The 27,710-nt window shown below is 36.6% G+C and overlaps 1 protein-coding gene across 1 annotated transcript in view; it reads left to right on the top strand.

The window, feature by feature from the left end:
* Window positions 1-23,565, top strand: part of KIF21A (kinesin family member 21A) — a 161,056-nt gene extending 137,491 nt beyond the window's left edge. Inside the window, exons 29-38 of the mRNA XM_027768117.1 lie at window positions 429-557; window positions 2,646-2,684; window positions 3,327-3,341; window positions 7,603-7,739; window positions 9,661-9,841; window positions 12,190-12,354; window positions 13,675-13,792; window positions 17,220-17,390; window positions 18,867-19,066; window positions 22,791-23,565. Coding sequence (XP_027623918.1) covers window positions 429-557; window positions 2,646-2,684; window positions 3,327-3,341; window positions 7,603-7,739; window positions 9,661-9,841; window positions 12,190-12,354; window positions 13,675-13,792; window positions 17,220-17,390; window positions 18,867-19,066; window positions 22,791-22,884 — 1,249 coding nt within the window. The 3' untranslated portion in view covers window positions 22,885-23,565. The remainder of the gene's footprint in view (window positions 1-428; window positions 558-2,645; window positions 2,685-3,326; window positions 3,342-7,602; window positions 7,740-9,660; window positions 9,842-12,189; window positions 12,355-13,674; window positions 13,793-17,219; window positions 17,391-18,866; window positions 19,067-22,790) is intronic.
* Window positions 23,566-27,710: the final 4,145 nt, after the last annotated feature.

The raw sequence follows: 27,710 nt of genomic DNA, 5'->3' as shown, positions 1-27,710 counted from the left end.
CAAGAGTAACTGGGATGTGGTGGATGGAGCAAATAAGTAATTTAAGAATAAATGAGTGAATTGATTGAATAGGCAAATGGTTCTCAATGTCTCTGGTTCTGTTTCCTCATCTGTAAAGTAAGCAAGTTGGTCTCAACTCTAAAATTGTATAATTTAAAATGTGGCTTGCTTTATTTATACTGACTTCAGATTTCAGCAGGCAGAACCTTTTCTTTACTGCCATCTTGTGGCCAATGTAACAAAATCAAGTGGAAAACAATTTTCATTAACAAGTATTGAATGTTTTTTATTTTATAGAAAAGAGGAAGAGAGGAAGGAAAGAATGAAAAGCTTTTTTTTTTTTTAAAAAGAAGCATGTTTCCTTATAACTTTCCTAACGAATCATAACCAATTAAAGCCACCTATTTAATGTTCTTTTTTTCTTGTAGCTCAGATTCTGGAACCTCAGAGGCTAGTCTTTCCTCTCCTTCTTCCCCACCAAGCCGGCCCCGTAATGAACTGAATGTTTTTAATCGTCTTACTGTTTCTCAGGGAAACACATCAGTTCAGCAGTATAAGTAAGTCATTATGAAAAAGAGCCCCACCTATTTATACAATATTCTGTACCTTTCAATATAGTCTGTACAAAACATCTATCTATCTCTGTGTGGAGATAGAGTCGGACTTAGGAACTCTTGCCATATTTTATGTATTTTTTTTTCAATGGGAAAGGAACCATATAGGCCAAATCACAGAAAACTGTTTTCCTGATGAACACCATTCCCTGTTGTAGATTTCCAGTGCTATACTTTCAGCACCTGTCTTGCCTTTTCTTTTCTAAGTAAGTTAGAATGAAAAAAATCTTTGAGGCCACTTGAAAGTTAAACTTCTTGAGTTTTTTCAGCTTTTATGAACTCACAAAAGCCTCTAGCCCAAATCATCTGAGTTGAAAAGAGGCAAATCGTTTTACTTTTGTTGGATATAGCAGCTTATAGAGGTAATTGTTGTATATGTAACATATTATTACTTGGTTGTTCTAGATAAGTCCTCCACAAAACATGAGTAGTTGTGTTCTCGGCATTTAAAAACTCCTCTATGACTGGAGGGGGTAGACCCGGGACTGGGTTGTGGTGGAGGAGATGTTAGAGTAATGTGGAAAATCTAATTTTTATTAAATTCAAAGTGGAAAACTGTATCCACATTAAACCAGAATCTCTATTGCAAGAATTCAATACTAACAATACTGCCATAAAGCATTTATTAACTCTGACTTATCTGCTTGGATTTTGAATGATAACACTTTGGATGTACACCTGGTATCTACCCTTTTCACCCCAATTGTTTGTTTTCTATGCTATAATCTCCCTGTACGTATCTGTATTCTCTGAAATGTATAGGTACTAAGATCTGACTTGCCGTGAAATGGCTCTATAAACTTAAAGAAACGCATCATCATTTTGAATACTATATTTATAGATAAAATTCATTAAAAATTTCTAATATAGTTTAATTAGTAGACAACATGTCCTTTAAATTGACCTGAATAGGTAAATATATTAAATGTAATACTCTCAATATTGTTCAGTCACTGAGAGAAGTTAATGAGCATTATGACTCTCTTTGGAAAATTCTTTACTAAATTATGTGAAGAATTGGTAAATTTTGAATTCACTGTCATAAAATTTTCTTTCAGTCTTTTGTTAAAGCTTGACAATCTAATCATACTTCCCTATTTTTCACTGAGCTATTTTATGAACTACCAATAATTTGACTCTGTTATCACTGCTACAAGTTCAGACAGACTTAGAATAACGAGCTACTCTATACATTCAAACATGTGTCTACCTTTTGTATCACTTTCTTTGGGGCTCATTTTGAGACCACTGTATTTCGCTAGTGAGATGTTGATCTCACACATTGTTTTTGGTTATATTTCGTACCAACACATACTCTTCTATCTTCATTCTCCCCGTGCTTGGTATATGTACAAGCTAAATAGGTTTTCCTAACAAGTGGGCTCATTGCTAGTCTTTGAGGCTTCAGGGTAAAGCTAATAGGAGTAACTTTTCTAGTTTTAAAATCTCTTTAAAGCCCCCCAACTATTACTGAGTGACTCCCTGGTCAAAAGAACTCTGTGTTTGAGAGAAGTTAAAACATAAGGGCTATTAAATTTTAAGTGATTTGCTTTCCATGCAAATATAACAGTGTATTTTTGCAACTTATCCCTTATCCCATACGTCTAAAGTAAGATTTCTTAAGACAACAATAATTATTGAGATGAATAAAATTTATTATTATTACAACAGGAAAAATTTTTTAGTACTAATCAAACAAAACAAAACAACCTTGAAGTAATGTATTTCATATACTTCATATACTCTCCATATTATATTAGAAGTGAGGAGAGTTTCTGTGGATAAGTAATAGACAGCTTTTTCTCCCAGAGTTTTGGTAGAAAATATAATAATAATTTTTATTTTTTTAATATTTAGCAGTTATACTTTAAACTTACTGGTATTCAGTGCAAATAGCAAGGCAGGGCATTTTAAAGGAAATGTTTGCTGTATTTCTGTTACTCATGCTGTTGATTTTCAGTCCAATGTCGGTGTCTTTACCTGTTGACATCTGTATTCTTTCTCCTCATAATTCTAACTCTCTCGCTGTAGGTCTGATGAAAGTGATTCCTCTCTGTCGGAGGTACACAGGTACTTTCTTTCTATCTTTCCTACATTCTGGCATTTCATTGATGTTCTAAATGCCTTCCTAGAAATTCTAAGCAAGTCTCATTTTTGTTGCATGCATTGCTTGTTGTAAGCCATATAAATGCACTAATATTTAAAAACATTAATTTTAATATATTTTTGTAATCATACCTTTTAGAAAAAATAGTGGAAAACTTTTTTGTATGTAGCTTAGAAAATTGACATGTCTTTTCTTTCTGTGCCTAAATGTCAAGAAGGGTTTGTTCCCCAGTGATTATTTTCAGTGCCTCAAGTTGGGAGGTATGTATTTTTTCCTTGATGGCTTAGCAATTTTAAATAAAAAGATGATGTGATTTAAAAAAAATAAAGAAGGTATGCTAAGGAAAAAAAGATGTGATATGGTACCAAAACAACTGTAAGAAAAAACAAAGGAAGTAGGCTTTTTTTTTTAATACAAAAAAAGTTTTTTTTACCGATGCTGTTTTTAAAAATAACAGTATTACATTTTTCATATTCTGAACTTTTTTTTGGACTATTAATTTCTCTTTTTCTGTCTCTCTCTCATTTCCTCTCCCCCACATATCATTTCGTGTCCTCCATCTTGTGCTCGTTTCACTCTTTTATGGCCCATTTGCTGATCTTCAGCAGATCCTCCAGAAGGTAGGCGGGGGAGGGAGAGGAAACTAATCTTTTTCATGATAATAAAGAACTTATTGGTTTGTATGGAGCAAAGATAAGTGTTTCTTTTTTCCCTTAATATCAGGACTATTGTACAAATTTGTAATATTTTAACCTTAAATAAAAAATTTTAAGTTAATTTTTATTTTTCATAATGTGACTAGATTAATTCTAATAGAGAAAGAAGCACCATTGATACACGAATCCAATTTCTCTATTTTTCTGTTATCTTTAATGTAGGGTAAAATATTACATAAAGTATTAACCCTGATATTCTAAATATGTGATAACACTTTAAGCATCTAATTAATGTAAAGCTATTTTATACTGAGATTATTTTTCTTCAGAAGACTAGATAATCAAGGATAATAAAATACGTAAAAATAGAAAAGAGTCATCCTGCCCTCTAGGAAATAACCGTGTCGTATACAATTCACTGGACTGAGTACTTTCATAATACTATTAAAAGTTTTGACATGACCAAAATTATGTTGGATGTCATAGCATCAGAGTAACGTTTAATAGAATCTTAGGATAAAGCTAGTAATCTAAAAGAAGAAAATATTTTGGAGATACAGCATTATTTAACTGAGACACTGTTTAGTTTTTTTTTTCCCCCATTAGGATTATTTGTGCTACTAAATACACATCAAAAGCAGTTCTTGGGGCCAGTAGGTGGCATGGTGGATAAAGCACTAGACTCCCTTGTGGGCGACTACGTTTGGAGTCTGGGAGTCCTGGACCTAGTGGCTTGCTATCTCATTTTTCCTCTTTCTCTCTCTGTATGTACCTGGTAGCAAATTAAAAAAAAAAAAAGATAAATAACATTGAATAAATAATTATTTTTAAAAATAATTTTTATGCAATTAATATGAAAATTTTTTTAATAATCGACTTTTGGGGATACATACAAATATATAATTTTTTGTTTGAGAAGTGACAGTGGCAACCTTTTTATTAGGTCATATCTTTCCAATATTTGAAACACTATTTGTAAATTTAATGGCTTCAGTTCACAGCTATGACCTTAATGTTAACAGGAGTTTAAAATGGCAGATTCAGACTTTTAATGGGAGTCTGCTCCCTTATCAGTTGCTTGTTTTGTTTTGTTTTTAGATAGGATTTTGTTATGTGGCAGTCCTCTTGCCTCAGTCTCCCTAAAGTAGCTGGGACTACATGTGCACACTACCGTGCCTGGCTGGCTCTTTCACACAGCGTCTTGCTATGTTGTCCATGCTGGCCACCAGCTCACAGTTCTTCTGTCTCAGCCTTCCATGTAGCTGAGACCACGGGCACATTACCATGCCTAGTTTTTAGGGTAGCTCGGAAATTGAACCTGGGCCTCCCATATGGCCTCTGCTTGCCAGGTAGCAGTATCAACCAGCATCTGTTATTCCAGCTGGTTGTCCCTTCTCAGTTTTAATTTAGTTAAGTCATTAGAGTACAAATAAGTTACTGAGCATGTAATTTCAAGATTCTCACATTGACACATGTATGTAAATAAATACATCAGATTTCATAATTATGTTCTCAGAGATAACAATTCTATTATCATTTCTAGTGACAAGGAACTCCTTTCACTTTTGAAATCATTATAATGAAATTCTAAAACTAGTTATTTTTGAATCTGCATTTAGCTTCTTTAAACTTCTGTTCATAAGTCTTTCATCAGCCTTCTTCAACTACACCGGTATTAATCTAATACCTCTTTTTTGTGTATACATGGCCTTTTAAAAAGTCATTTCTTTAACTTATACTATTTTATTCTTTCCAGTCAATGTTCTTTCATCAGCTCAGTTCTAGTTTTGTCATCTGTTCCCTATGTAATGTGTCTACAGGGCCTTCATTCTGTCACTTTTGCTTTGGAATGGCTTTCATTTTCTAATGTTCTTAAAATGTGGGATCTAAAACTAAATCCTAATTCAGAAGTAGCCTAGGCAGAATAAAATAGGTTTAATACCATCTTTCTACTGAAGTATTTACTTCTATTGAAAAAATCATTGATAATGTTGGTAGAAGAACCTAAGTTAATCCATTGATGTCATGTTCAGTAAACGAAGCCCTTTAGTTTTGTAAACACAAACTGTCTTCAGCCTCTTTTCTATTTGTAATATTCCATACCAATTTTTACTTAGGTTTTATGTTTAAATTTTATCCAATGATTATTTTAGTATCAAGTAGGTGCATAAAATAAATGAAGTTTGTTTCAATGACCTTTCTAGGCAATACAATACAGTCTCCAACTTTTTAATATCTCAATTTAATAAGCCTACTATCTTTGACCTTAGGGGTAAGAAAGTATTGACTAGATACCAAAGATCTTCCAGATTGACAGTGACATTGATGCTTTAGGTGTGACTCTTCAGCCATCTATGAAACATTGCAGTTAACATTGGACCACATATGTGATAGGGGTCCTATAATAGGCCATGCTATATGGTTTAGGTGTGCCATCCAGGTTGGTGTAAGGAGACCCTATGATAGTCTCACATGATGAAATCATCTGCCCTTGTCATTAAGCATTGCATAACTATACATCACTACAAAAGTTTCTGCATACCCACCTGGTCCACAAGGATGTCATTTGAAAGACTTAGTCTACAAACTTGATTGTAGTAGTCAGTGTTTATGATGAATGTGACATTTCTCTAGTTTAATGCCTATCAACCTTACAAAGAACTTTCCCCCATGAGGTTGATGAGCTCGTTATATCTTATTAATGAGCATTTAGTTTTAAGGATTTATGATGAGTTGTTTAATATTGTTTTCTATGAGACTCAAAAAGAAGTTTTGACCATCTATAGTTTCTGAAAGTCCATTTTCTTTCTGCTTTTGGGGAAATTGTGTTGATATATTTTGTCCCCTTTATAGATCTTTATAATTTCTTAGAGTGCCAATAATGATTTTCCTTCCACAATGACATACACTTCCAAAATCCTGTGATAAAATGACTTAAAAACAGAAATACTTGAACTCATTGTCAGCTGTAACTTATCTTCTGCTCTCCTTCCTTCTTAATCATTTTTGGCCTTTGCATCTTGATGATTATTAAGAAGATACAAACAAAATATTTGGCTTTATTTGTCCTAATATTTTTTCTAATGTTAGGCTATCTGTCTTAAATAATAGATATAATCTCAACATAATTTTTTCTTCCTGCTCTTCTGCTATGAACAAAGGTACATTGGCTGATATGTTGATCATATTCCTAATTCTTATTTTTGAACTTTCTGATATGATTATTTCAATTTAGATACTATCTTAAACTTCTTTAGAATAGGGGCAATGAGTTGATAATTTTTGTATTTCAATAGTGCGTAGCTTAGTGACATAAAGAAGAAACTATAGATATGTTAAATTTATAAGAAAGTTCTCCAAAGAGTTTTACAGCTTTCTTTTTGTTTGTTTTGTGTTTGTTGTTTTGTTTTGTCATAGGGTGAGTGTACTTGCCAGAAAAAGACAGTGAGAGAGAAAGTAAGAAACCATCCCCCCACTGGGTCATCCACACCACAGTCCCTTCTCTTCCATTCTCCTGGGATTCTGGGCACACATGCACACATACCTGGTGTGATTTTTCAGGCCATCAGGTCCGGGACTCAAACTGTGATTTTCCATGTGAGACTCCAACATCTTAACCACCACGGCAGTTGCTGGCCTCAATTTATCACTCTTTTAAATTCTTATTTTTTTTCTATCTTCTTTGAGATTGTTCATGTTAAGTTTAAAAATTTTTTTTGACTCATTCTCCTCTTGGAATTTCTGTTCCTGCCATTATTCCTCTCTTTTCTTCAGTTTCCATTTGAACACTGCTTTCTTGCTGTTTGAGATGGAATGTGTTATACTTGCCCCAGCCTGTCCTTTTTTACACTCTGCCATGATAGAGTCAGGTCTTCTGGTTAACCAGCACTTCTCTGTCCTTCTTGTCAGAGTTAATGTCAGTACATTCAGAGAACCCCCAACATTACTCTACTAAACTTTGAAGAGATGAAATTGTTATTAAGAAAATCCAGATGTTCTACTACTGCTAGTAGATGACTAATTACTTGAAACATTTTGTAACTACTAGTATTATTTCATACTTTGTCCTTTTGCTTGAAAAAGAGGTAAGTGAGCTAGTTTGGATTTTATTGCTCACTACTTGTAAAGTCTTCTTGAAGTCTGGGGGAGTAAATTAAACTAGTTTCAAAATGTAGCTATGAAAGCAAATCTTGTTTTGTGTGCTTATTTTTTTTTCCCACCTCAGGGGCATAATCAACCCATTTCCTGCTTCAAAAGGAATCAGAGCTTCTCCACTTCAGTGCATTCACATAGCTGAAGGACACACAAAAGCTGTGCTCTGCGTGGATTCTACTGATGATCTCCTCTTCACTGGGTCAAAAGGTGCTAATAGTTATTTAATGTGTGTGTTTGATGAGGTTTTCAAAATTAAGTTTTAGACAGGCTCTGAAAAAAAAACCCAATCATTTAAGACTAGTAATCTTCTGATAATCTGGTTCAAATTCTGAATTACATAAAATATAAAATCATTGCATAGTTGGGAAGAAAGTGAAACCTCTGTTAATGTTTTATGAATATTATGGTGAGAAAATACATCTCTTTTCAGTATCTGGGTACTTACCATATTCAAATCACCTACCTGGATTTTGTAATGCAAGTTACATACAGATTTATGAAACCATTAAAATGTACAAAGCAGTAAGGAGAATAAAGTCAACACCATTTCTTGAATGCTTACGGTGTGTCAGGTTCTAAGGTAGACACTACACAAATATATCTCCTTTAGTGCTCACAAAAACCTCATGAGATACATATTGGATATTCTTTATAACCATGTAGAAGCCTAGGAGTCAAGAGATTTGATAATTTGACCAAGTAAATTTAGTACGTGAACCGGGGAGCCAGGTTTAGTAACCCTGTCTACTCATTTCCAATCTTACACTCTTAACCTCCTTTGTACAATTGGAAACAGCTAGAAATCAACTACAAATGATTTAAATAGTTGTAGACTTTAAAGAGTTAAACTCTCTAGGATTTTGGATATCGACAGGTAAGGGTGGATAGATAATAAGATGACAGCAACATAAGAAGAGACACAGTGGTAAAAGTGGGGTGTGTTTGGAACTATTGGGATGTTGGAAAAGTCATGACATATTTTTCTATGTAGAAATGCATCATGACTTTTCTGATGACCCGATACATCCAGTTGTGTTGAAGAGTAGAATATGTATAAAGAGAAGTGGCAGACATTGATGTCAGAAAGGTAAAAGAAAGTATGTACAGGAATTTGGGAAGCCAGTAAAGGTTTTTTTTTTGTTTGTTTCTTTTTTTTTTTTTTTAGCATTTAGGCATATTCTCAGATTCAGTTTAATCAGCATATATTTATTGCTGATTACCTTTGAGAGGAGTTTAAGAATCTAGCTGAATCTTAAGAATTGAGAATGATAGCAAGCAGTTCTCCAATCTACAAACAATCTGTTCTGTGAAAACATCACAACTTTTTAATGATTCAAAATAAATTAACTTCTGCAGGATAATTAGATATTCAGCATGCCATAAAAACAATACCTTTTCTTTATGGTTTTTGGAGAGGTTTATGCTACAGGGCATGCATGCTCGCCAGAGAGACAGAGAGAGACAGAGAGACAGAAAGTGAGAAATCACCCCCCAGGGCGTATGGCCACACCACAATCCCTTCTACTCCATTTTCCTCTTGGGATCTTGGGCATGCACGCACACATGCCCGGTGTGAGTTTAAGCCACTGGGTCTAGGACTTGAACCGCGGTTGACTACATGGGAGTTCAGCGACATAGCCATTACACTAACTGCTGGTCTGAAAACAATTCTTTTTGTAATAAGTAAAATAAAATCTATCAGTCATGATCCCTGGAAAAGAAGGTCGTGTGTGTGTTTATGAGTGTAGAGAGTGTTGTGAATAGGTAGAAACACATGACCAAAGGAGAATATTTTGAAGAGGCCTGAGATAGCCATTTTAAAGTCAGGGCATTTGAAGCAAGACTCTTCTACTATGATGATTTCAAAATTGTATATAATTTTATTTTTAAACCATGCAATACACACCAAACATCCCTGACTTTCATCTGGTCCTCTATGCCTGTCTTAGAACCTGCAACAGAGGGTCAAGGATGGCATTAGGATGCCTGTTGCAGGTTAACTGAATAATTTCTAATTAATTTTCTCATTTCCTTATCTTAAAGAGAAATTGTTTAAATAATTTTTTATTGTTTAAAGAACCTAAAGCAGTTCATATTAATTGTATTTCCTCTTTTAAATTTGTTTTAGATCGTACTTGCAAAGTATGGAATCTCGTGACTGGGCAGGAGATCATGTCACTAGGGGGTCATCCCAACAATGTCGTGTCTGTAAAATACTGTAATTATACCAGTTTGGTCTTCACTGTGTCAACATCTTATATTAAGGTGTGGGATATCAGAGATTCAGCAAAGTGTATTCGAACATTGACGTAAGTAACTTCAAGACAACATAAAGGGCAAATAGTTTTTTTTTTTTGTTTTTTTTTTTTCCCCCACAAAGTATAAGAAAAAGTAAGACTGTGCATTCATTCTAATTTTTAAATATCTATCCATTTCTCAGAAGATGTTAAAATGTTCACAATAAAAGCATAGATAAAACAAGGAGGAAAAAACTATTAACAAAATAAAAGAGCTCAGTATTAAATAGGAAGAAATAAGCTGTATTTGATCCATTACTAAGTATACATTTCATGTTCTCTCCCCCTCCCAAATGCTAATGCATTATGTTTTCATATTGGTTTGTTACTTGATGGAGGTGAACGATTTATATTGTACCACTCCACGGAAAATTGGCTGAAATCACCATTGGAGACAGTGAAAAAGTATTTGTAACTTTCAATTAATAGATATTAACTGAGGGTGTATTTTTTTAGAAACTAAGACTACTTTGGTGTTAGGACAAATTTTATAACTGCAAATTATGTGGGGTAACTAAAGGATTAATTTTTTTCCTTGTATCTCTTATCATAATTGTCTTTAAAAATGTAGAAGAAATTGAGACTGGCCTTATAGCGCAGTGGTTAAGCACCGTGCATAGGGAACAGAATTCCTTATGTCTGATTGTGGTTTGAACCCTCATTCCAAGTACTTGAAAAACACCCCTGGGACCAGCAGATGGCATAATGGTTACATCGCTGGGCTCCCACATAGTTGACTGTGGTTCAAGTCCCACACCAGCTGCTTGAAACTCACACTGGGTGCGTGTGCATATATGCCCAAAATCCTGAGAGGAGTGTGGAGGAGAAGGGATTGTGGCATGGCCATCTCCCCTGGGGTGTGATTTCTCACTTTCTGTCTCTCTGTCTCTGTCTCTCCAGTAAGTCCACGTGCCCTATAGCAAAAGTCTTTAAAAGGAAGGAAGGAAGGAAGGAAGGAAGGCAGGCAGGCAGGCAGGCAGGCAGGCAGGCAGACATCACTGGTGCATGAATATATAATGCCCAAAATTCTGACAGAATAGAGAAATGTAGAAAAAGGATTGTGGCATGACCACATCCTTTTGAACGAAGTTCTCTCTTTCTGAAAAACTCATGTACTTTCTGGTAATAAAAAATAGTATAGAAGAAATATTTATTCTTTTTGCCTTGAGATTGTTAAACTCTTTACATAATCCAAATTGAGTGATATATGTATTGTTTACATGAGAGAAGGGAACACTGGGAAGTTTCAGTTTTACTAATTTATAAGACTAGAAGCAGTAGAGATTGTGAATGTTTAACTGCTAATTTTTAATTTGAGAAGTGCTGATTATTTCCTGTACTGAACCCAAGTCTCTTGGTAAATTTTGTAGAAAAATAACACTATTTCTTAATTTAGAAATTTACCAATCATGTTGAATCTCTAAAGTCAAATTTGAAAAAAATGAATATAATTTAGTATTTTACAAGTTTACTGAGAAAATATGTCAAAATTAAACAAAATATTTACCTTCTAGAATTTACCTGAGGAAAAAGAAATAATCTGCTTTTAAATTTTTAGCACATAGTAGATATTCCATTTATGTAAGGTTAAAGTAAATAAAAACTGCATATAATTTAAAAGATCCCTAGTGTCTTTAATCCACAAAGGCAATTATTATCATTAATATTACTTAAATTTTTTTTTTTTTTTTTTAGATTTTTGTGATAGGGCTTGTGTGCTCACTGGAGAAAGTGAGAAATCCCCCAGGGGGATGGCCACACCCCTTCTCCTCCATTCTTCTCTTAGGATTTTGGGCATGTACGCACAGGCACCTGGAGTGATTTTCAAGCCATGGGGTCTGGGACTTGAACCACATTCAGCCATGTGGGGGATCCAGTACCTTACCCACCATGCCACCTGCTGGTGCCTAAAAGACAATTCTTATAGACAAGTAGTACTGGTAAGCCTGGTCTGTAGGGGCTTCTGAAAGCTGAAGGAAAATGAATTACCTTTGTAGCACTGTATGTTTTATTGAGTTTTTAATCTTTGATTTCTGACCTTTTCTCAAAAATGTTTTAGCCATACCTAACTTAGAGTCTGGAATTTTTAGCATTACAATGGACATATAAATAAGAAGTTTTGAATTGTGTCATCCTGGTTTGTACATTCATTCATATACTTCCTCAGCAAACATGCATTTCTTATATTCATGCGTATGTCACAGCTGTGTGTGGTGCAGTGCTAGGCACTTCACGCACACGGACAAAAGGATTCGTTTGTTTTTGTTGCCAACAGCCAGTGTGCTAGGAATTTGAGAAATTCTGAGCCAAACTCTTATCTGGAAATGTGACTTGTTTTGCTTTTGTTTCTACCTATCAAGGTCTTCAGGTCAAGTTACTCTTGGAGATGCTTGTTCTGCAAGTACCAGCCGGACAGTAGCTATTCCTTCTGGAGAGAACCAGATCAATCAAATTGCACTAAACCCAACTGGCACCTTCCTCTACGCAGCTTCTGGAAATGCAGTCAGAATGTGGGATCTTAAAAGGTAGAGTTTTTAAGAAAATGTATGTCTTGCATGTGACAAATACAACTTCAGACAGTAATAACCTATTAGTACATTTGAAATCTAAGTTTGATAACTCCAGAAGCTATTCTAAAATGATTTCTTTTCAGCCCACCACTTCTAAATGTCTATTCTGTCCTCCTTAACAAACTGACAGTTTTCCATTCTCTTAATCTCCGTTTTTAAAAACAAAGTATAGGGAGGAAAAATAGAAATGTTATGCTCTCTTAATATTTGCCTACAATCTAGAAGCCAAAGTTCTCATCCCAGTTTCACTAGTACCTTTGAAAAACATTTTTTTGTAGCTTATCAGTTAAATATCTTCTATTTCAAATTTGTCAGTTTATGAAATTAATTTAACATCTTTGGGCATAAATATAGAATTTTTGTGACTATAAAGTAAAATATTTGTTGACTAAAAAGGATTAAGAATATAAAGTGGTTAAAAAGAAAAACTATGATAAACTGAATGTAAAGCATTACATTTTGTTTGATTTTTATTGGCATGAAGTATGAGCTTTTTATTCTGTAGTGGATTATTTTAGCTTTTTTTCTAATTCTTAAAATTTTGGCAGCAGGAGAACATTCATTTATTAGTTAGCAAATGTTTTTTTGACACCAATTAAGTAGGCATAGTACTAATAATATGATAGGTACTGTGAATAAAGACTGAGTGTGGCAATTGTGGTGGTATCTATTTTCTTAGATCTCATCTTATTATAAAGGACTAAGGCTTTTAGGCTATTGCAGAATCCTGTAATAAAGTTTATAATTCAAGTAACATAGCATGCCTGCCATCCAGAAGGACTTTGTCAGCAGTAAATCAAGTGGATTATTGACATGAAAAAGTACCAGAAAATCAGCGTTGAATCGGTAACATTTTAAAAGCATGACTGAGAAAGTTTAATGAACATTATTTATGAATAAGTAAAGAGAGAAAGTGGGAAGAACCACACACAGTCCCAAGTATTGTATTAGAAATAAAATATAGAAAATTAAAAACAGTACTTGTTTAAGAAAATTAGAAAAAAGGTGAGGACTCAAACTGCAGTCGACTACATGGGAGTCTAGTGACATAGCCATTATGCTAACTGCTGGTTCCAGGAATCCCCTCATTTTCAGTATATAATATATTAGTTTGAACATTGTCTTACACTAATTTGAATGGAGTTTCACACAGGTGGAGCTAAAGTAAAAAAGAAAATTAGTGGAAAACTTTATGAAAAAATGTAGATTATGTTGAGGCATAGCCCTATTATACTAAGAAATTTTTTCAAATAAAATTGTTTTTCTCTTTTAAAGATTTCAGTCTACAGGAAAGTTAACAGGACACCTAGGGCCTGTTATGTGCCTTACTGTAGATCAGATTTCCAATGGACAAGATCTAATCATCACTGGATCCAAGGATCATTACATCAAAGTGAGTATAATGGAGTTGTTGAATTTCATTTGCCTATTAAATGATAGGTTTGATATATTCAGTTTCATCTAAGGAATCTGTTCTCTCTCTCTTTTTTTTTTGGAGAGGTTTTTGCTATAGGGCACGTGTGCTCACCAGAAAGAGAGAGACAAAGAGATAGAAAGCAAGAAATCATCCCCCAGGGGGGATGACCACACCGCAATCCCTTTTCCTCCATTGTCCTTCATTCTCCTCTTGGGATCTTGGGCATGCATGCACACGCGCCCAGCATGACTTTAAGCCACCGGGTCCAGGACTCAAACCGCGGCCGCCTACGTGGGAGTGCAGGGACATAGCCATTACGCTAACTGCTGGTCCCAGGACTCTGTTCTCTTAATCAGTTTTCTTTTTTTTCTGTTTCCTAGCTTTTGCTTTTTTCTTTCTACTCTTTTACTCATCCATAATTTCTAATTTTATTGTGTTATTATTTGATCATGTATTCTGATTTTTTCATAGAAGACAGATTAGGAAGGATTTTAAAGAACTTTTAATTCAATCTTTCAACTTGTGTCTCATTATTACCATCTTTTTCTCTTTTTTTTAAAGATTTTTGCCATAGAACATGTGCACTCACCAGAGAGAGGGAAAGTAAGAAATCATACACTTGGGGGATGGCCATGCTACAATCTCTTCTCAATTCTCCTTTTGGGTTTTTGGTCATGTACATGCACACACACATACAATGTGTTTATTTTTTTGTTTGTTTGTCTCTGTGTTTGTTTGTTTTTAAGGTTTTTTATTATTATTTATTTATTTTATCATAGTGGTGTGTGTCCTTGCTGGAGAGGAGAGAGACAGTGAGAAAGAAAGTGAGAAATCACCCCCAGGAGGGGATGGGCGAGTCATAGTCCTTTCTCCTCCATTCTCCTTTTGGGACTTTGGGCATACACACACATATACATGCAGCCTACATGACCCTTAAGTGCCAAGTTTGGGATTCAAACCATAGACTCTCATGGTACCAGGTCTGGGACTTGAACTAGAGTCAGCCATGTGGAAGTCCAACACGTTAACCACCATGTCACCTGCTACCCCCTTACCTCACCATGAGTCTTTTAAGCTGTCAGATCCAGGACTCAAACCACAAAGTCAGCCATGTAGGACACAGTGCCTTAACCACCATGCCACCTGCTGGCCCCATCACTTTCTTATATACTGAGCATATTATGGCCTTCAGAATTTTATGAAATTGGCAGATAAAGTGAAGAAAAATGTATGATTTCATTCTAGAAATGTTTGAGATAGAAACGTTGGAACATTGGACATACACATGTAGGCCAGCAGATCATTAGAAATGCAAGTCCAGAGCTTAAGATAAATTGTGAGGGCCAGCTGATGGCATATCATTTATGTCGCTTGACTCCTACATGGCTGACCATGGTTCAAGTCCCAAAACTGGTGGCTTGAAAATCACACTGAGTGGCATGCCCAAGATCCTGGGAGGAAAATGAAGGAGAAAGTATTGCAGCCTGGCCATCTCCTCTGGAGAATGAGTTCTCACCTTCCTTTTCACCATGTCTGTCCCTCTCTCTGGAGAGTTCACTAGCCCTAAGGCAAGAACCTCTAAAAAAAAAGATGCAACTAACAATAAAGGTGTGTGACCCATTTAAATAGAAGCAGGTGTCCAAGGAGTCAATAGATAATAACAATTCCAAGGGAGGGAGAAGTTTCCTGAGGACTTGGTCTCTGGGGAAACCTATATAAATGATTAAAAATTTAAAAAAAAGAGGATACAGTAAGAAGGAAGGATTGTATGAATTCAAATAATCTTCCTAGAAACTTTGACTAAGAGATGAGAGGATGAGTTAGTGACTTGAAAACAGAATAGTTAAGAGATTTTATATTCAGAAGACTTGAATGTATTTATGTATTTAGCAAATGGCCTCAGTGGAAGGAAGTAAATAAAAAGAAAAGTGGTAGCAATTAGTGAAGGTGGTAAGAGCAGTTCAAGTGAAATGTGAAGCTTGGAAAGAAATAAGTCTACTTTAGTCTCTGAAGAAGAAAGGAAGAGTAAGGGGATGTTTGAGGCAAAGTAGAACTTTTAGAATGCAGGAGAGAATTCTTTGGAAAATTTGTTTGTTTGTTTGTTTAAGTTTTAAAAAGTTTATTTCTTCCATGAGCAAGAGAGACAGAGAGAAAGGCAGACAGAAAGCACTTTCCACCTGGTCTTGACCTTGTGATCCAATCCCACCTTTGCCAGCCCTGGATCCTGGGTACATTCACACTTGGCATACTCAGGGAGGTTTCTGGACACTAACCCAGAACTTCCCTATGTACTGAGTATTGCAGAGCATTTTTTTGTTTTGTTTTGTTTTGAGAAGTTTTTGTTATAGGGCGCGTGTGCTCGCTAGACAGACAGAGACAGAGAGACAGAAAGCGAGAAATCACCCCCCCCCGGGGGGGGGTTGGCCATGCTGCAATCCCGTCTTCTCCATTCTCCTCTCGGGATCTTGGGCATGCACACACACAACCCGGCGTGAATTTTAAGCCACCAGGTCCAGGACACGAACTGTGGTCGACTACATGGGAGTCCAGCGACATAGCCATTACGCTAACTGCTGGTCCCCAGAGCATTGTGTTTTAACACTGTAGCACAATTCGGTCCCCTAAGAGTTTATATTTGATTGCACTAATTTTTCAGAAAAGCCTATGATCATTGACTAAGTGATAAAGGCAACTAAGGAAATCAGAAAGGTTTTGAACAACAGCTTTGGGGGACTGGAGATGGTCTCTAGGACTGCAGAATCACCTAGTAGTGATTAATTAACAACGACATTGTTGGGACCAGCAGTTAGCATAATGGCTATGTCACTGCACTCTCCCATGTAGTTGACCATGGTATGAGTCCTGGACCTGGTGGCTTAAACTCAAGCAGGGTGTGTGTGCGTGCGTGCCCAAGATCCCAAGAGGAGAATCAAGGAGAAGGGATTGTGGCGTGGCCGTCCCACTGGGGGGTGATTTCTTGTTTTCTGTCTCTCTGTCTTTCTGTCTTTCTGGTGAGCGCATGCGCCCTATAGCAAAAAATCTTCTCCCAAACAAACAAACAAACAAACAAAACAACCACATTGTTTGAATTTCATCTGACTCCATATATAGTATTTTTATAATTGAACATATCATTTGTGCACTCATGCAGGAACAGTCCTATTGCCTTTCTTAAAAGCCTACAGACATTTATGCTTGTGACATGCAAGCTACAGTAGTGTGAAATAGGGCTTAGGTTCATTCTCAGAGTCATTCATAGTAAACTAACTTAATTAGTTTAAACAGTATAACAAAACAAATCATGTCTGATTAGCATACTTGTGTATGCATTTCTATGAATGTACATATATAAGTACTAATTTGTAAAGTAAATGAGATGACTGCTTTTTTTCTACACTTTTAGATGTTTGATGTAACTGAAGGGGCTCTTGGAACTGTGAGTCCCACCCACAATTTTGAACCCCCTCATTATGACGGTATAGAAACACTAACCATTCAAGGGGACAACCTGTTCAGTGGATCCAGAGACAATGGAATCAAGAAATGGGACTTAGCTCAAAAAGACCTTCTTCAGGTAACGGAAAGCCTTTTCATGGTATGAAGTTGGGAATTCAAAACCACTCAAAGTCTATATAAGAACTTGAGGAACCTCTACATAGATTTTAATTGTTTAGGGATGATATTAATTAGGGCTTCCTCTTGAATGTTTATTTCATGATCGTGTACCAGTTACTAGCTGAGGGAAGGACAACACTCAACACTTAATAATAATTCCTGTTACCTAAGAGGGAAATAGACACTGAAGAGTTGAAAGTCTGGGATTTCTTGCTGCATGTATTATGATGTAAGAATGCTAAGCTTAGCTAAAGTCAAGAATAATAGAAATGATTCTTCACTTACAAAAGCATTTTCATGCACCCAAGAGTAGTGGTTCTCTCATTTCCTGCAAAGTAATAGTAGGTTGTATTCTGTCATTCAATACAAAAACTGAATTTTTCCCCCCTAACTCCCAAGGGGAAGAAATTAGTTAACAGATAAGATTATTCTCAATTTCAAGTGTGTGTTTGTTTGTTTTCTAAGAGAGATTTTTGCTCTAGGGGGTGTACACTCACCACAGAAACAGAGAGAGAGACAGAAAGCGAAGCCCCCCAGGGTAGATGGTCACACTGCAATCCCTTCTCCTCCATTTTCTTCTTGGGATTCTAGGCATGTATGCACACATTCCCAGCATGTTTTAAGCCAGCAGGTCTGGGACTCAAACCACAGTCAACTATGTGGGAGTCCAGTGACATAACCATTAGACCATCTGCTGGTCCCAAACTTTTTCTTACTTGTGTATGGGTGTGTATTACTGCAGTTGCTACCACTTTTTTGTTTATAGCCAGCAGATAAAAGCAAAATGAATATGTAGTATGAATATTAATCTAAATATTTGGTAACAGATACATATACTACATTCAAAATCTTTTCTTTTATAGACATACCTATTTTAGTTGTGATTTGTATATTGTGCATAAAACTTTATTTATGCATAAAGCATGGTTATATAGTTTGATCAAGTAATAATTGTTTGTTTATTATGAAATAAATAGGTCAACTCCAGTCTTTTGCAAAAATTCTTAGGTGTCTATGTTTACCAAAGATTTAAAACAGTGATTTTTATGAAGCGGTCATTAAAGTTCACATAGTAGGTTATAGTTTCAAACTTGTTTTATTAAGCACATTTTGGTGAAATATGACATATTTACTACCCGTGAAAAGAATGTGATGTTTGAAAAAGTCTGTGTCTTTTAACTCCAGATATAGAATTATTAGTACTATAGATTATTAATATTGTAAGGCTTTAATACTAATAACAATGATAAAAATTAGTACTGGGGAGAAGATGAAAGATTCTTTAAGTGTCTAAGAGTGATTGTGTAGAAAATAAACTTTCATAGTTTTCTAAGTCATCAGTTCTATTAGTAAACATGTTTCTGACTTATTTTGGCGTGAAAATTCATTTTGGAAGGCTCTCCTTAATCTGCTGATTCTTCTCTTTTTCTCTCAGCAAGTTCCAAATGCACATAAGGATTGGGTCTGTGCCCTGGGAGTGGTGCCAGGCCACCCCGTTCTGCTCAGTGGTTGCCGAGGGGGCATTCTGAAACTCTGGAACATGGACACTTTTGTGCCAGTTGGAGAGATGAAGGGTCATGATAGTCCTATCAATGCCATCTGCGTTAATTCCACCCACATTTTTACTGCGGCTGAGTAAGTTTTCCTATGTAATTTTTCTCAAATTGTGCTCAGATTAATACATGTTCTAAGTTGTAAATGTCTAGAAACAGTGAACACAGGGTATTCTTCTTTTACATAGTCATGCTAATGTTGTTTTAAGATGTCTTATTTATATTTTCTCATGTAGGTTGTGGCAATGAATTTAGACTCCCCAGGGGGTCTACATGATGATGCTGTTACCTCTTCCGTTAGCACTCTGCTTAGAGCAGGAAGCTGCTGCCAGATCTTTCCTTGGTGATTTTAATTAAAAAAAAAATCATAGATGACTAATTTTAAAATATTTTTGTTCAGAAAAGCAGCAGATTTTCTATTCTTTGAATTTAGAACAGATTATTTTAAAAGTCTCTCTGTGCTTCTTCCCTATGAAGTATAAGTACAAAGTATTCACATCTGCTTCCTCCCTCTGTGGATGCCTTGATGGATTGATTTCATTTGTTCATTCTTGGTGACTCTCCTGTGTGCTAGGTTCTGTTCCAGACTCTTAAGAATAGAACAGTAAACAAGCCAATTCAAACCTCAGTTTACATTTTAATGAGAAGAAAAAATGAATAAGTAGAATATGTTAGATTGTGGTAAGTGCAATGGTAGAACGTGGGCAAGGAAAGGGGATGGGAGTTTTATAGATCAAGGGTTCCAAAATATTCCTTATTGACAAAGTGACATTTAAGAAGAGACTTGAAAGATGAAGGAAGATCTCATGACCATAAAAATGACATAATATGTATCTAAGTACTTGGGAAAGGGACGTATATGTATTTTAGTGTGAGGTATTTGTCTATTCAAATGAAATGTAATGTCATGAATATCTCCCTATTCCATTTGTGCATCGGTTATGTTACTTAATGAGTTCTGCCTTGATTCAGTCTATTCCAAATGCTTAAATACTCTCATTTTATTTTGAAAGCACTATTTTTATGTTTGTTCTTTCCTATAATTTATACTGTTATCATTGAATGTCTCTTTTCTTTTAGATTTATTTTCTTTCCTCTTTAAGGACCATCAAATCCAAGTCTTTTTTTGTTTTGTGTCTCTAAGGTGCTTACTTTCAATGGTTCGTTGATATTATTTCTTTTTATAAAATTTTATGTATATTCCATCATTGTACCTCTCTACAGTGCACAGTATAGCTTCTCAAAGCTTGCATGTAGTACATGACAATCAAATCAAGAATATTACTGTATATACATAATTTTCAACAGATTACTTTTTTTTGTCTTTCAAGTATTTCTTCCCTTTGCCCCTCCCACTCACCATTGATGCTATTTCTGAGATGTATTACTTTCTTTTTTTTAAGACATTTTTTTTTTTCTATAGGGCACTTGCACTTGCCAGAGAGACAGAGGAACCGAAAGCAAGAAATCACCCTTGGGGAGATGACCATGCCACAATCCCTTCCCCTCTCAGGATTTTGGACACACATGCATAGATGCCTAGTATGAGTTTCAAGATGCCAGGTCTGGGACTTGAACTGCTGTTTATCATGTGGGAATCCAGCACCTTAACCACTATGCCACCTGTTGGCCCCTCTGAGGTGCATTACTTTTTTCAGAGTCACCACTTGGGCCAGTCCCATAGTGCAGCAGTTAAGTCCTATGCATAGAGAGCCATATTTCACATGGCCAACCACCTTTCAAGTCTCAGGCCTGGCAGCCTGAAAAACATGGACACATGTGAGTGTCCTCAAAGTCCTTACAGGATGGATAAGTGGGCTACAAAAGGACAGTGATGCGGTCACACACCATTGAGAGTGCTCTCTCTCGCTCTCTCTGGCAAGTGCATGTACCTCTGGCAAGTAAAAAAAAAAGTCACCGCTTCTGTTTATTTCCTTCAAAATGTTTTGTGTCCTTGATAATTTACTGGAAATAGTTAAATACCACTCAAAGTTATGAAACACTAAGCATAAGACTAAGTATTGTGTTGGGACCAGCAGTTAGCGTAATGGCTATGTCGCTGGACTCCCACGTAGTCGACCGCGGTTCGAGTCCCGGACCTGGTGGCTTAAACTCACGCTGGGCGCGTGTGTGTGTGTGCCCAAGATCCCGAGAGGAGAATGGAGGAGAAGGGATTGCGGCGTGGCCATCCCCCCTGGGGGGTGATTTCCTGCTTTCTGTCTCTCTCTCTCTCTTTCTCTCTGTCTGGCGAGCGCACGTGCCCTATAGCAAAAAAGCCTCTCCAAAAAAAAAAAAAAAAGACTAAGTATTGTGTATATAGGGACTTGGGTATTGAGGTATAATGTAACTACTTACCTTTTATGACATGGTCTCATTTCAATAGAGCTGAACTTTTTCTCAGTTTACCCATGGCATATCAGATGTAAATATATTTACTACAAAATTATAGGAAAATAGTCAATAAAATAAGGCCTATCTTAAAATTAGTTCTACCTGTTTGTTATTTAACAAACATTTGTGCAGTGCTTACTGTCCTTAAGGCCTTGCTCTAAGTGCTGTGCAGGCATTAACTCATTTATCTTTATCAAACTCTAGAAGGTAAATGTTATTAGTAAGATCTGCATTTTATGAATGGAAAACTGAAGCCCTTTATAAAATCCTTATAAAATGACTGTCATATTGGTCATTTCTAGATTGATTGTTTTTTTCCTCATGATTACTGGTCACATTTTTCCTGCTTCTTTTCATGTCAAGTAGTATGTTATTGAATGTTGGACATTATAATATAATGTTTATGTGTCTTGATATTGTTGTATTCCTTTAAAGAGTGTTAGGCTTTGTTAGGCAGTTCAGTTACTGTGTAGTTTAGTTTTATCTTTCTGAGACTTATTTTAAAACTTCATTAGGTAGATTCATAGTACAGGGCTAGTTACCTTTTCTAGTAAGGTTTCACTCTTCTCAGAGTTCAGGTCTTCAATGATACCTCATTACCTCACTGATCAGCCATGCACATCTCATAATCCTGTGTGGACTCTGGGAATTGTTCAGTTTATAGGTACCTAGTAGCTGTTTTTGTCTGGCCTTATAGCCTCACTCTACTCATGTGCAACTTAGCATATAGTCAAACATTTTAGGGGTATGTAGATTATTATAGAGTTCTTTCTTTGCATTGATCTCTCTTCTATTTGGAGAGAGATTTCTCACTTTCTTTCTCTCCAATCTCTGTCTCTCTCCAGTGAGCACATGTACCCTATGACAAAAACCATAAATATATGTAGGTTGGATCCTATTCCTCCTCAGCCAAAACCCTACAGTACTCCATTTCACTTAGAACTGAGGCCGTACTTGGTCTGACCTTCATTTCCTTCCACTCCTCTGGCTTGTTCCTTCTCTTGCCACCCCCAATAATCTTTCTGCTGGTCCTTGAGCAGACCTCCTACCTTAGAACATGAGCTCGGTTACTCTGGATGTTTTCCCCATCTCACAGCTGCCATTTACTTTATGCTCTGGGCCTCAATTTGCACATTAATTTAGATATCGTGGCAGTAACTATATCTAGGTGCAGTTAAGGGAATAAAGAACGCGTACTAACTCTGCCTAGCATAGAGTTAACCTTTGATAATATGAACTATATTATCATCCTTGTTATGATACATGTTTACTATACTTATGAGACAGTGAAAATTTTAATTGCATTTATTAAAGACCTATTTAGAAAATGTTTCAGTGATCAGTGATTCCAAGAGCTATTTTCTCCATCTTTTTGCCTTTGCTCATATGTCCATTTTTAATTTATTATTTTGTAGTGATCGAACTGTGAGAATTTGGAAGGCTCGCAATATGCAAGACGGTCAGATCTCTGACATAGGAGATCTGGGAGAAGATATTGCCGGTAATTAAACATGAATGAAGATAAGTCATAAACTGAATACTGTGATAAAACACTGTATGTTCTTTATGAAAAATGTTGTCCTGCATTTATTATGGAAAATGTTATGAATGGGATTAACTGGAAAATATATATGAATCCACCTGCTGAATAGAAATGGCATTCTAATTGTGTACTATCCTGTGTGAGTAACTTTAATATTTACCAATACACTCTTATCTCCTACAATTGATATATTGCTTGATTCACACTTTTATTGTGGCTGGATTTTTGTGCCTCGCTGTAAGAAACACCTTTAAATTATTTGAATGACAAGGCATCTGCTTTAGTGACAGTCAAAAAACACCCCTGGAATACAATGCAACCCACTGTTAACTCATTCATATAGTCTATTCAAGTGATTTCTGTTTAAATATATTGGGAATGTGAGTCAAATTGTGGTCCACTTGTCAGGTACTTATATCAATCTACAGAGAGTTCCCAAATTCCAAAGTTCTTTTAATGTAATGGAAAGAATAAGGCGAAAGTATTATCAAAGATTTTTCATGAGGCAGAATTGACTTTAATCAACTAACCAAGAATGTTAAACAGTTTGTTTTAAGTGTTGGCCTCTACTCGTATTGACCAAAGTTTTACAGCTGTGCTATATTCTGTGCTCAGGACTAAAATGCAGTTAAATTTGTGTTGTGTTTGTGCTGTGCGTACATTCTGTGATGGCAAACATTGTTGATGTCCTAACAGAAATATATTTTGATCTATTTTCCTATGATGTTGTTTCTATTATCACCTTTTGTTTCATTTTTATTTAATAGTAGTATCTCCTCCTCCTTTCCTCTAATTTTTTTATATGCTGCTAAATATATTTTAAATACACCATGTTTGCAAACCTTGGTAGCTATGATGAGAACTATTACCTTCTGTGGTGGGAAAAGCTATGTAAATAGGTAGATTGTAAAGAGAGACTCATTTGTTGCGCTGGTATGAATTTTTAAACGATGTAGATTGAATTTTGCAAAAGGATGTATAATATTTCTGTCTTCTGAGAATATTAATTTGTAAATTCTGCAAGTTTAATTTTTATGTAGATGGTATAACATTTGAAAATATTGTCTTATGTGATTTTTTTCCCTTGAAAATATTTGCTTGTAAATGAAAGCATAGCCAGGACTTAAATAAACATATCACTACAAATTATTTATAGCCCATTATTCTTTTTTTAATTGTAAGAAAATGACTAGTGTTTACAAAATTGTTTTATGTATGTGTGATATAAGGAAAGACTTCTTTTTATTATCCTACCAATTATATATTAATTCTTTTCTTTCTTTGTTCAGTAAACTGGAGATATGCTTACAAAGTTTAAACTGTCCTCTAATCTTGATGAACCTTGGAAACTCACTGCCTAAAAGAATTAAGTCAAACCATGGAATTTAGGAATTTTAACATAGACGGTAAAACAAATAAAAACTTATTCCCATAAATGTTATGGCAGCGGTGACCTTGGTTACCTTGAAAGGAGAGGAAGCGGGCAGTGACTGGCAGTGTCACAGCAGATGAGTTGGGGGAGAAGGCAGGTGTTCAGGAGCTTCTGGGATCCCAGCAGTGCTCTGTGTTAAGACTGGGGCCCTGCTGTTTCCTAAGTGGTATGCCTGTGTGTATGCACACGCACACACGGTGTGTACACATTAAACTGTACATATGTTTTCCTGTCCTCTCATATGTATATGCTATGTTTCACAGAAAAGGATTTTTAAAGGAGGGCTTTTCCTATAAAGACATAGCTACTTTGTAATTTCGCCTCCTTCCCTGAGGGAAGGTTCTATGCCCAGACCCAAGAGAATGTCAGGACTAGTTTGAATTTCAAGTCTCTTGGAGGGTTTCTTTTCACAGGACTATTATTGCCCACTACTTCATTAGCTTAACAATTAGTTTATTCAGTAGGTGTTTATTGAGCATACATGGGGGCAAGGTACTGTGAGTGGGAAAAAAAATAGCAAGACTGAGATGACACATGACACTTCCCTGTGATCGGGAGAGAGGATACGCCTGCACGCACAGAACAGCTCCTTAGTAAATGCTCTGATGGGGACAGAGCAGGTGCATTAGCACCCCATAGAGGCAGCGTCCAGACTGCAAGTCCAAGTGGAGGCCCTGAGCTGTTTGTGGGGCAAGCACAAAACCCAGTGTCTACTTGACCTAAAATGCTGGAGGCTCAGCTAGTGCAGATGTGACTTACGTCACTCAGAAGGGTATGTTCAAGTCTTTGTAAAGAACTTACATTTTGAGACATAATGTTAACCCCTACGGATTCCATCCAGAAAGGTTAAAGTAACTCTTAAAACAATATGCATCGAACTTAAAAATGGATTACTTCTCACTATGTATTAAATATATGCTTGCCCCCCCCATACACACATAATACCCTCTTTTTTCTGAGGTTTTATTTCTTCTTTCAAATCCAAACCTCTCCATTTCAGCTAAAAAGTAGTGACAAAGTTTTGTGCATTAAATAGCTCTACTTCTGCATTCATTTATTTAATTCTCAGCTGATATGGATTGTTTTATAAAAATTTAAATTATATCAACATATTATATTGTTCCATGCAGTATGGTTAGATGTGATTTCCCAAGTTTATCTCTGTGTGATCTAAAACTGCTCCCGTGATCTTGGGCACTCACACATGCACCCATGTGAGTTTCAACCTGGGTCCAGGATTTAAGCTGTGGTTGGTCATGTGAGAGTCCAGTGATGAAACTGCTACTCCACCTGCTAGCCCCAAGTGCTATCTATTACTTTTTAAAGCCATTGCCTTCTTTCTCTTCTGGCAGTTTCATTTTCTGCTTTCTCTTCATCTCTGGTGTTGCTCGATCCCTCCTGTTGCTCGGTTCCCCTTAGGTGTGATGTGCTGTTATTTGTCTCTGCCTGCTCATGCTTCCATTTACTGTGGGTGGCTAGGGCAGCACACAGCACTCTGAAAGACCTGCAGTTCAGGACAAATGATCAGCCTGGGAAATCTTCTCTGCTCTCCCTCATCTCCCAATCTATATTAGCCTTCCCTTGTATGGGGGGTTGGGCGAGATGACTTAAAAAACTCATGGAAAACCGTGTTATGAGAAAACAATGCATGAATTTAAAATTGTTTTAGGACCAAAGTAAACTTGGACTTAATTCCATTTCCATGACTTTTTGAACTAGCTTTGGATTGTTTGAACTACCTTTGGAACTTGAGCTGCCTCGAAGTTCTGCCTGGAAGATGCAGGCCGTCCTCCCAGGACAGCAGGCATTCAGAGGTATCGCTGTTCTCTGCGCACATCCACAGTTCTGTCCTTAACAGCCATGCGGGACTTCTGGACCTGCCTGGTGTTTTACTCAGGAGAGCTGGGATGGAGAGTATTGTCTATTTCCACACTTCCTTCCCCACTGCAACCATTTAGCCCTATTTCTGGGTCATCTAAGATACCTCAGCATCAACTCAGGGATCAGGAGGACTCTAGTACGTGTGTCAGACCAATTTCTCACTCTACCAGTCTCCCCCATCCTCTTCTCATATCGAAGCCTGAGGATTTCAACTGAGCACTTGCTGCCTAACCCAAGGATCCATTTCCCATGGCGTTTTGCAGTTAACTGTGGCCATGTGCTAGCGTTCTGGTCATGTGATTTACGTGTAAATAATACATGTGACCTCCTACTTTTTTCAAGAAGAGAAGTGCTCGAACTGCACCCGCTCTTTCCCATTTGGGCTGCCTGGATGGTGGAAGTGGTGATGAGGATCCAATCTTGACGATGCAGATGAGGACGACATTCTGGGTGAAGGAGGAACGTGGTAGCAGGAACCTGAGTCCTTACGTGGCCTGGTGGAACAGAAATTCCTCTCTCTTGGAGGAATCAAACTTGGTAGGTCAGCAAAAGGCCTGTAAAAGGCAAAATCATACATATTTCAGGCTTTGCAGGCCACATATTGTCCCTGTTACACATTCCTGTTTTCACAACCGTTTAAGTAGATAAAAATTAATCTGACCTTGAAGAACATAAAAAAAAAATTGGGGTAGAAAGTGTGACCTATAGGCGCTAATTTTCTTTTTCTTTTTCTTTTTTTTTTGGAGAGGTTTTCGCTATAGGGCGCGTGCACTCGCCAGACAGACAGAGAGAGACATAGAGACAGAAAGCGAGAAATCACCCCCAAGGGGGGATGACCACGCCGCAATCCCTTCTCCTCCATTCTCCTCTTGGGATCTTGGGCACGCACGCACATGCGACAGGCATGAGTTTTAAGTCACCGGGTCCGGGACGTGAACCATGGTCAACTATGTGGGAGTCCAGCGACATAGCCATTACGCTAACTGCTGGTTCCCAAGGCGCTAATTTTCTGACCTCTGCTCTAGATTGCTACATGAGAAAGAGAGAAGAGCCATCTTTTTTAGAGCCATTAAATTTTAAGATCTCATTACAGCAATCTAACTGATATGGTGCATATCCATGTTGCTAATGCTTTGTACCAGAATTACTCTGGAAAAGAGCTTTCCGAGAGAGAGTGGGTCAGTGATGCACCACGCATTGCAACATATGGAGGAACTTAGGTCTTCTGGCCGTCATGTCCCGCACAGCTCAAGGAGATACCACTCACTTTCAGACACTGTGAATGTATGTATTTGTTATAAGTTTAAGGCAGTAAATCATCTTGTCCTAAAAATATAAAAATACAATGATAAATTCCCAACATATGAAGTAAAAAAAGTATTAGGTGGTTTCTCTAATTAGAACAATAGTGCAGATGGGCTGGTAAAAGCAGCCCCTGGTAGTTAATTCTTCGATTTCTATTGTTAAAAACAGTCCCAG

This window comes from Tupaia chinensis, unplaced genomic scaffold (genome assembly GCF_000334495.1).
Source record: "Tupaia chinensis unplaced genomic scaffold, TupChi_1.0 Scaffold145519_1, whole genome shotgun sequence".
NCBI lineage: Eukaryota > Metazoa > Chordata > Mammalia > Scandentia > Tupaiidae > Tupaia > Tupaia belangeri.
Note: the sequence above shows the minus strand (reverse complement) of the source record. Positions and strands in the feature narration are given on the sequence as shown.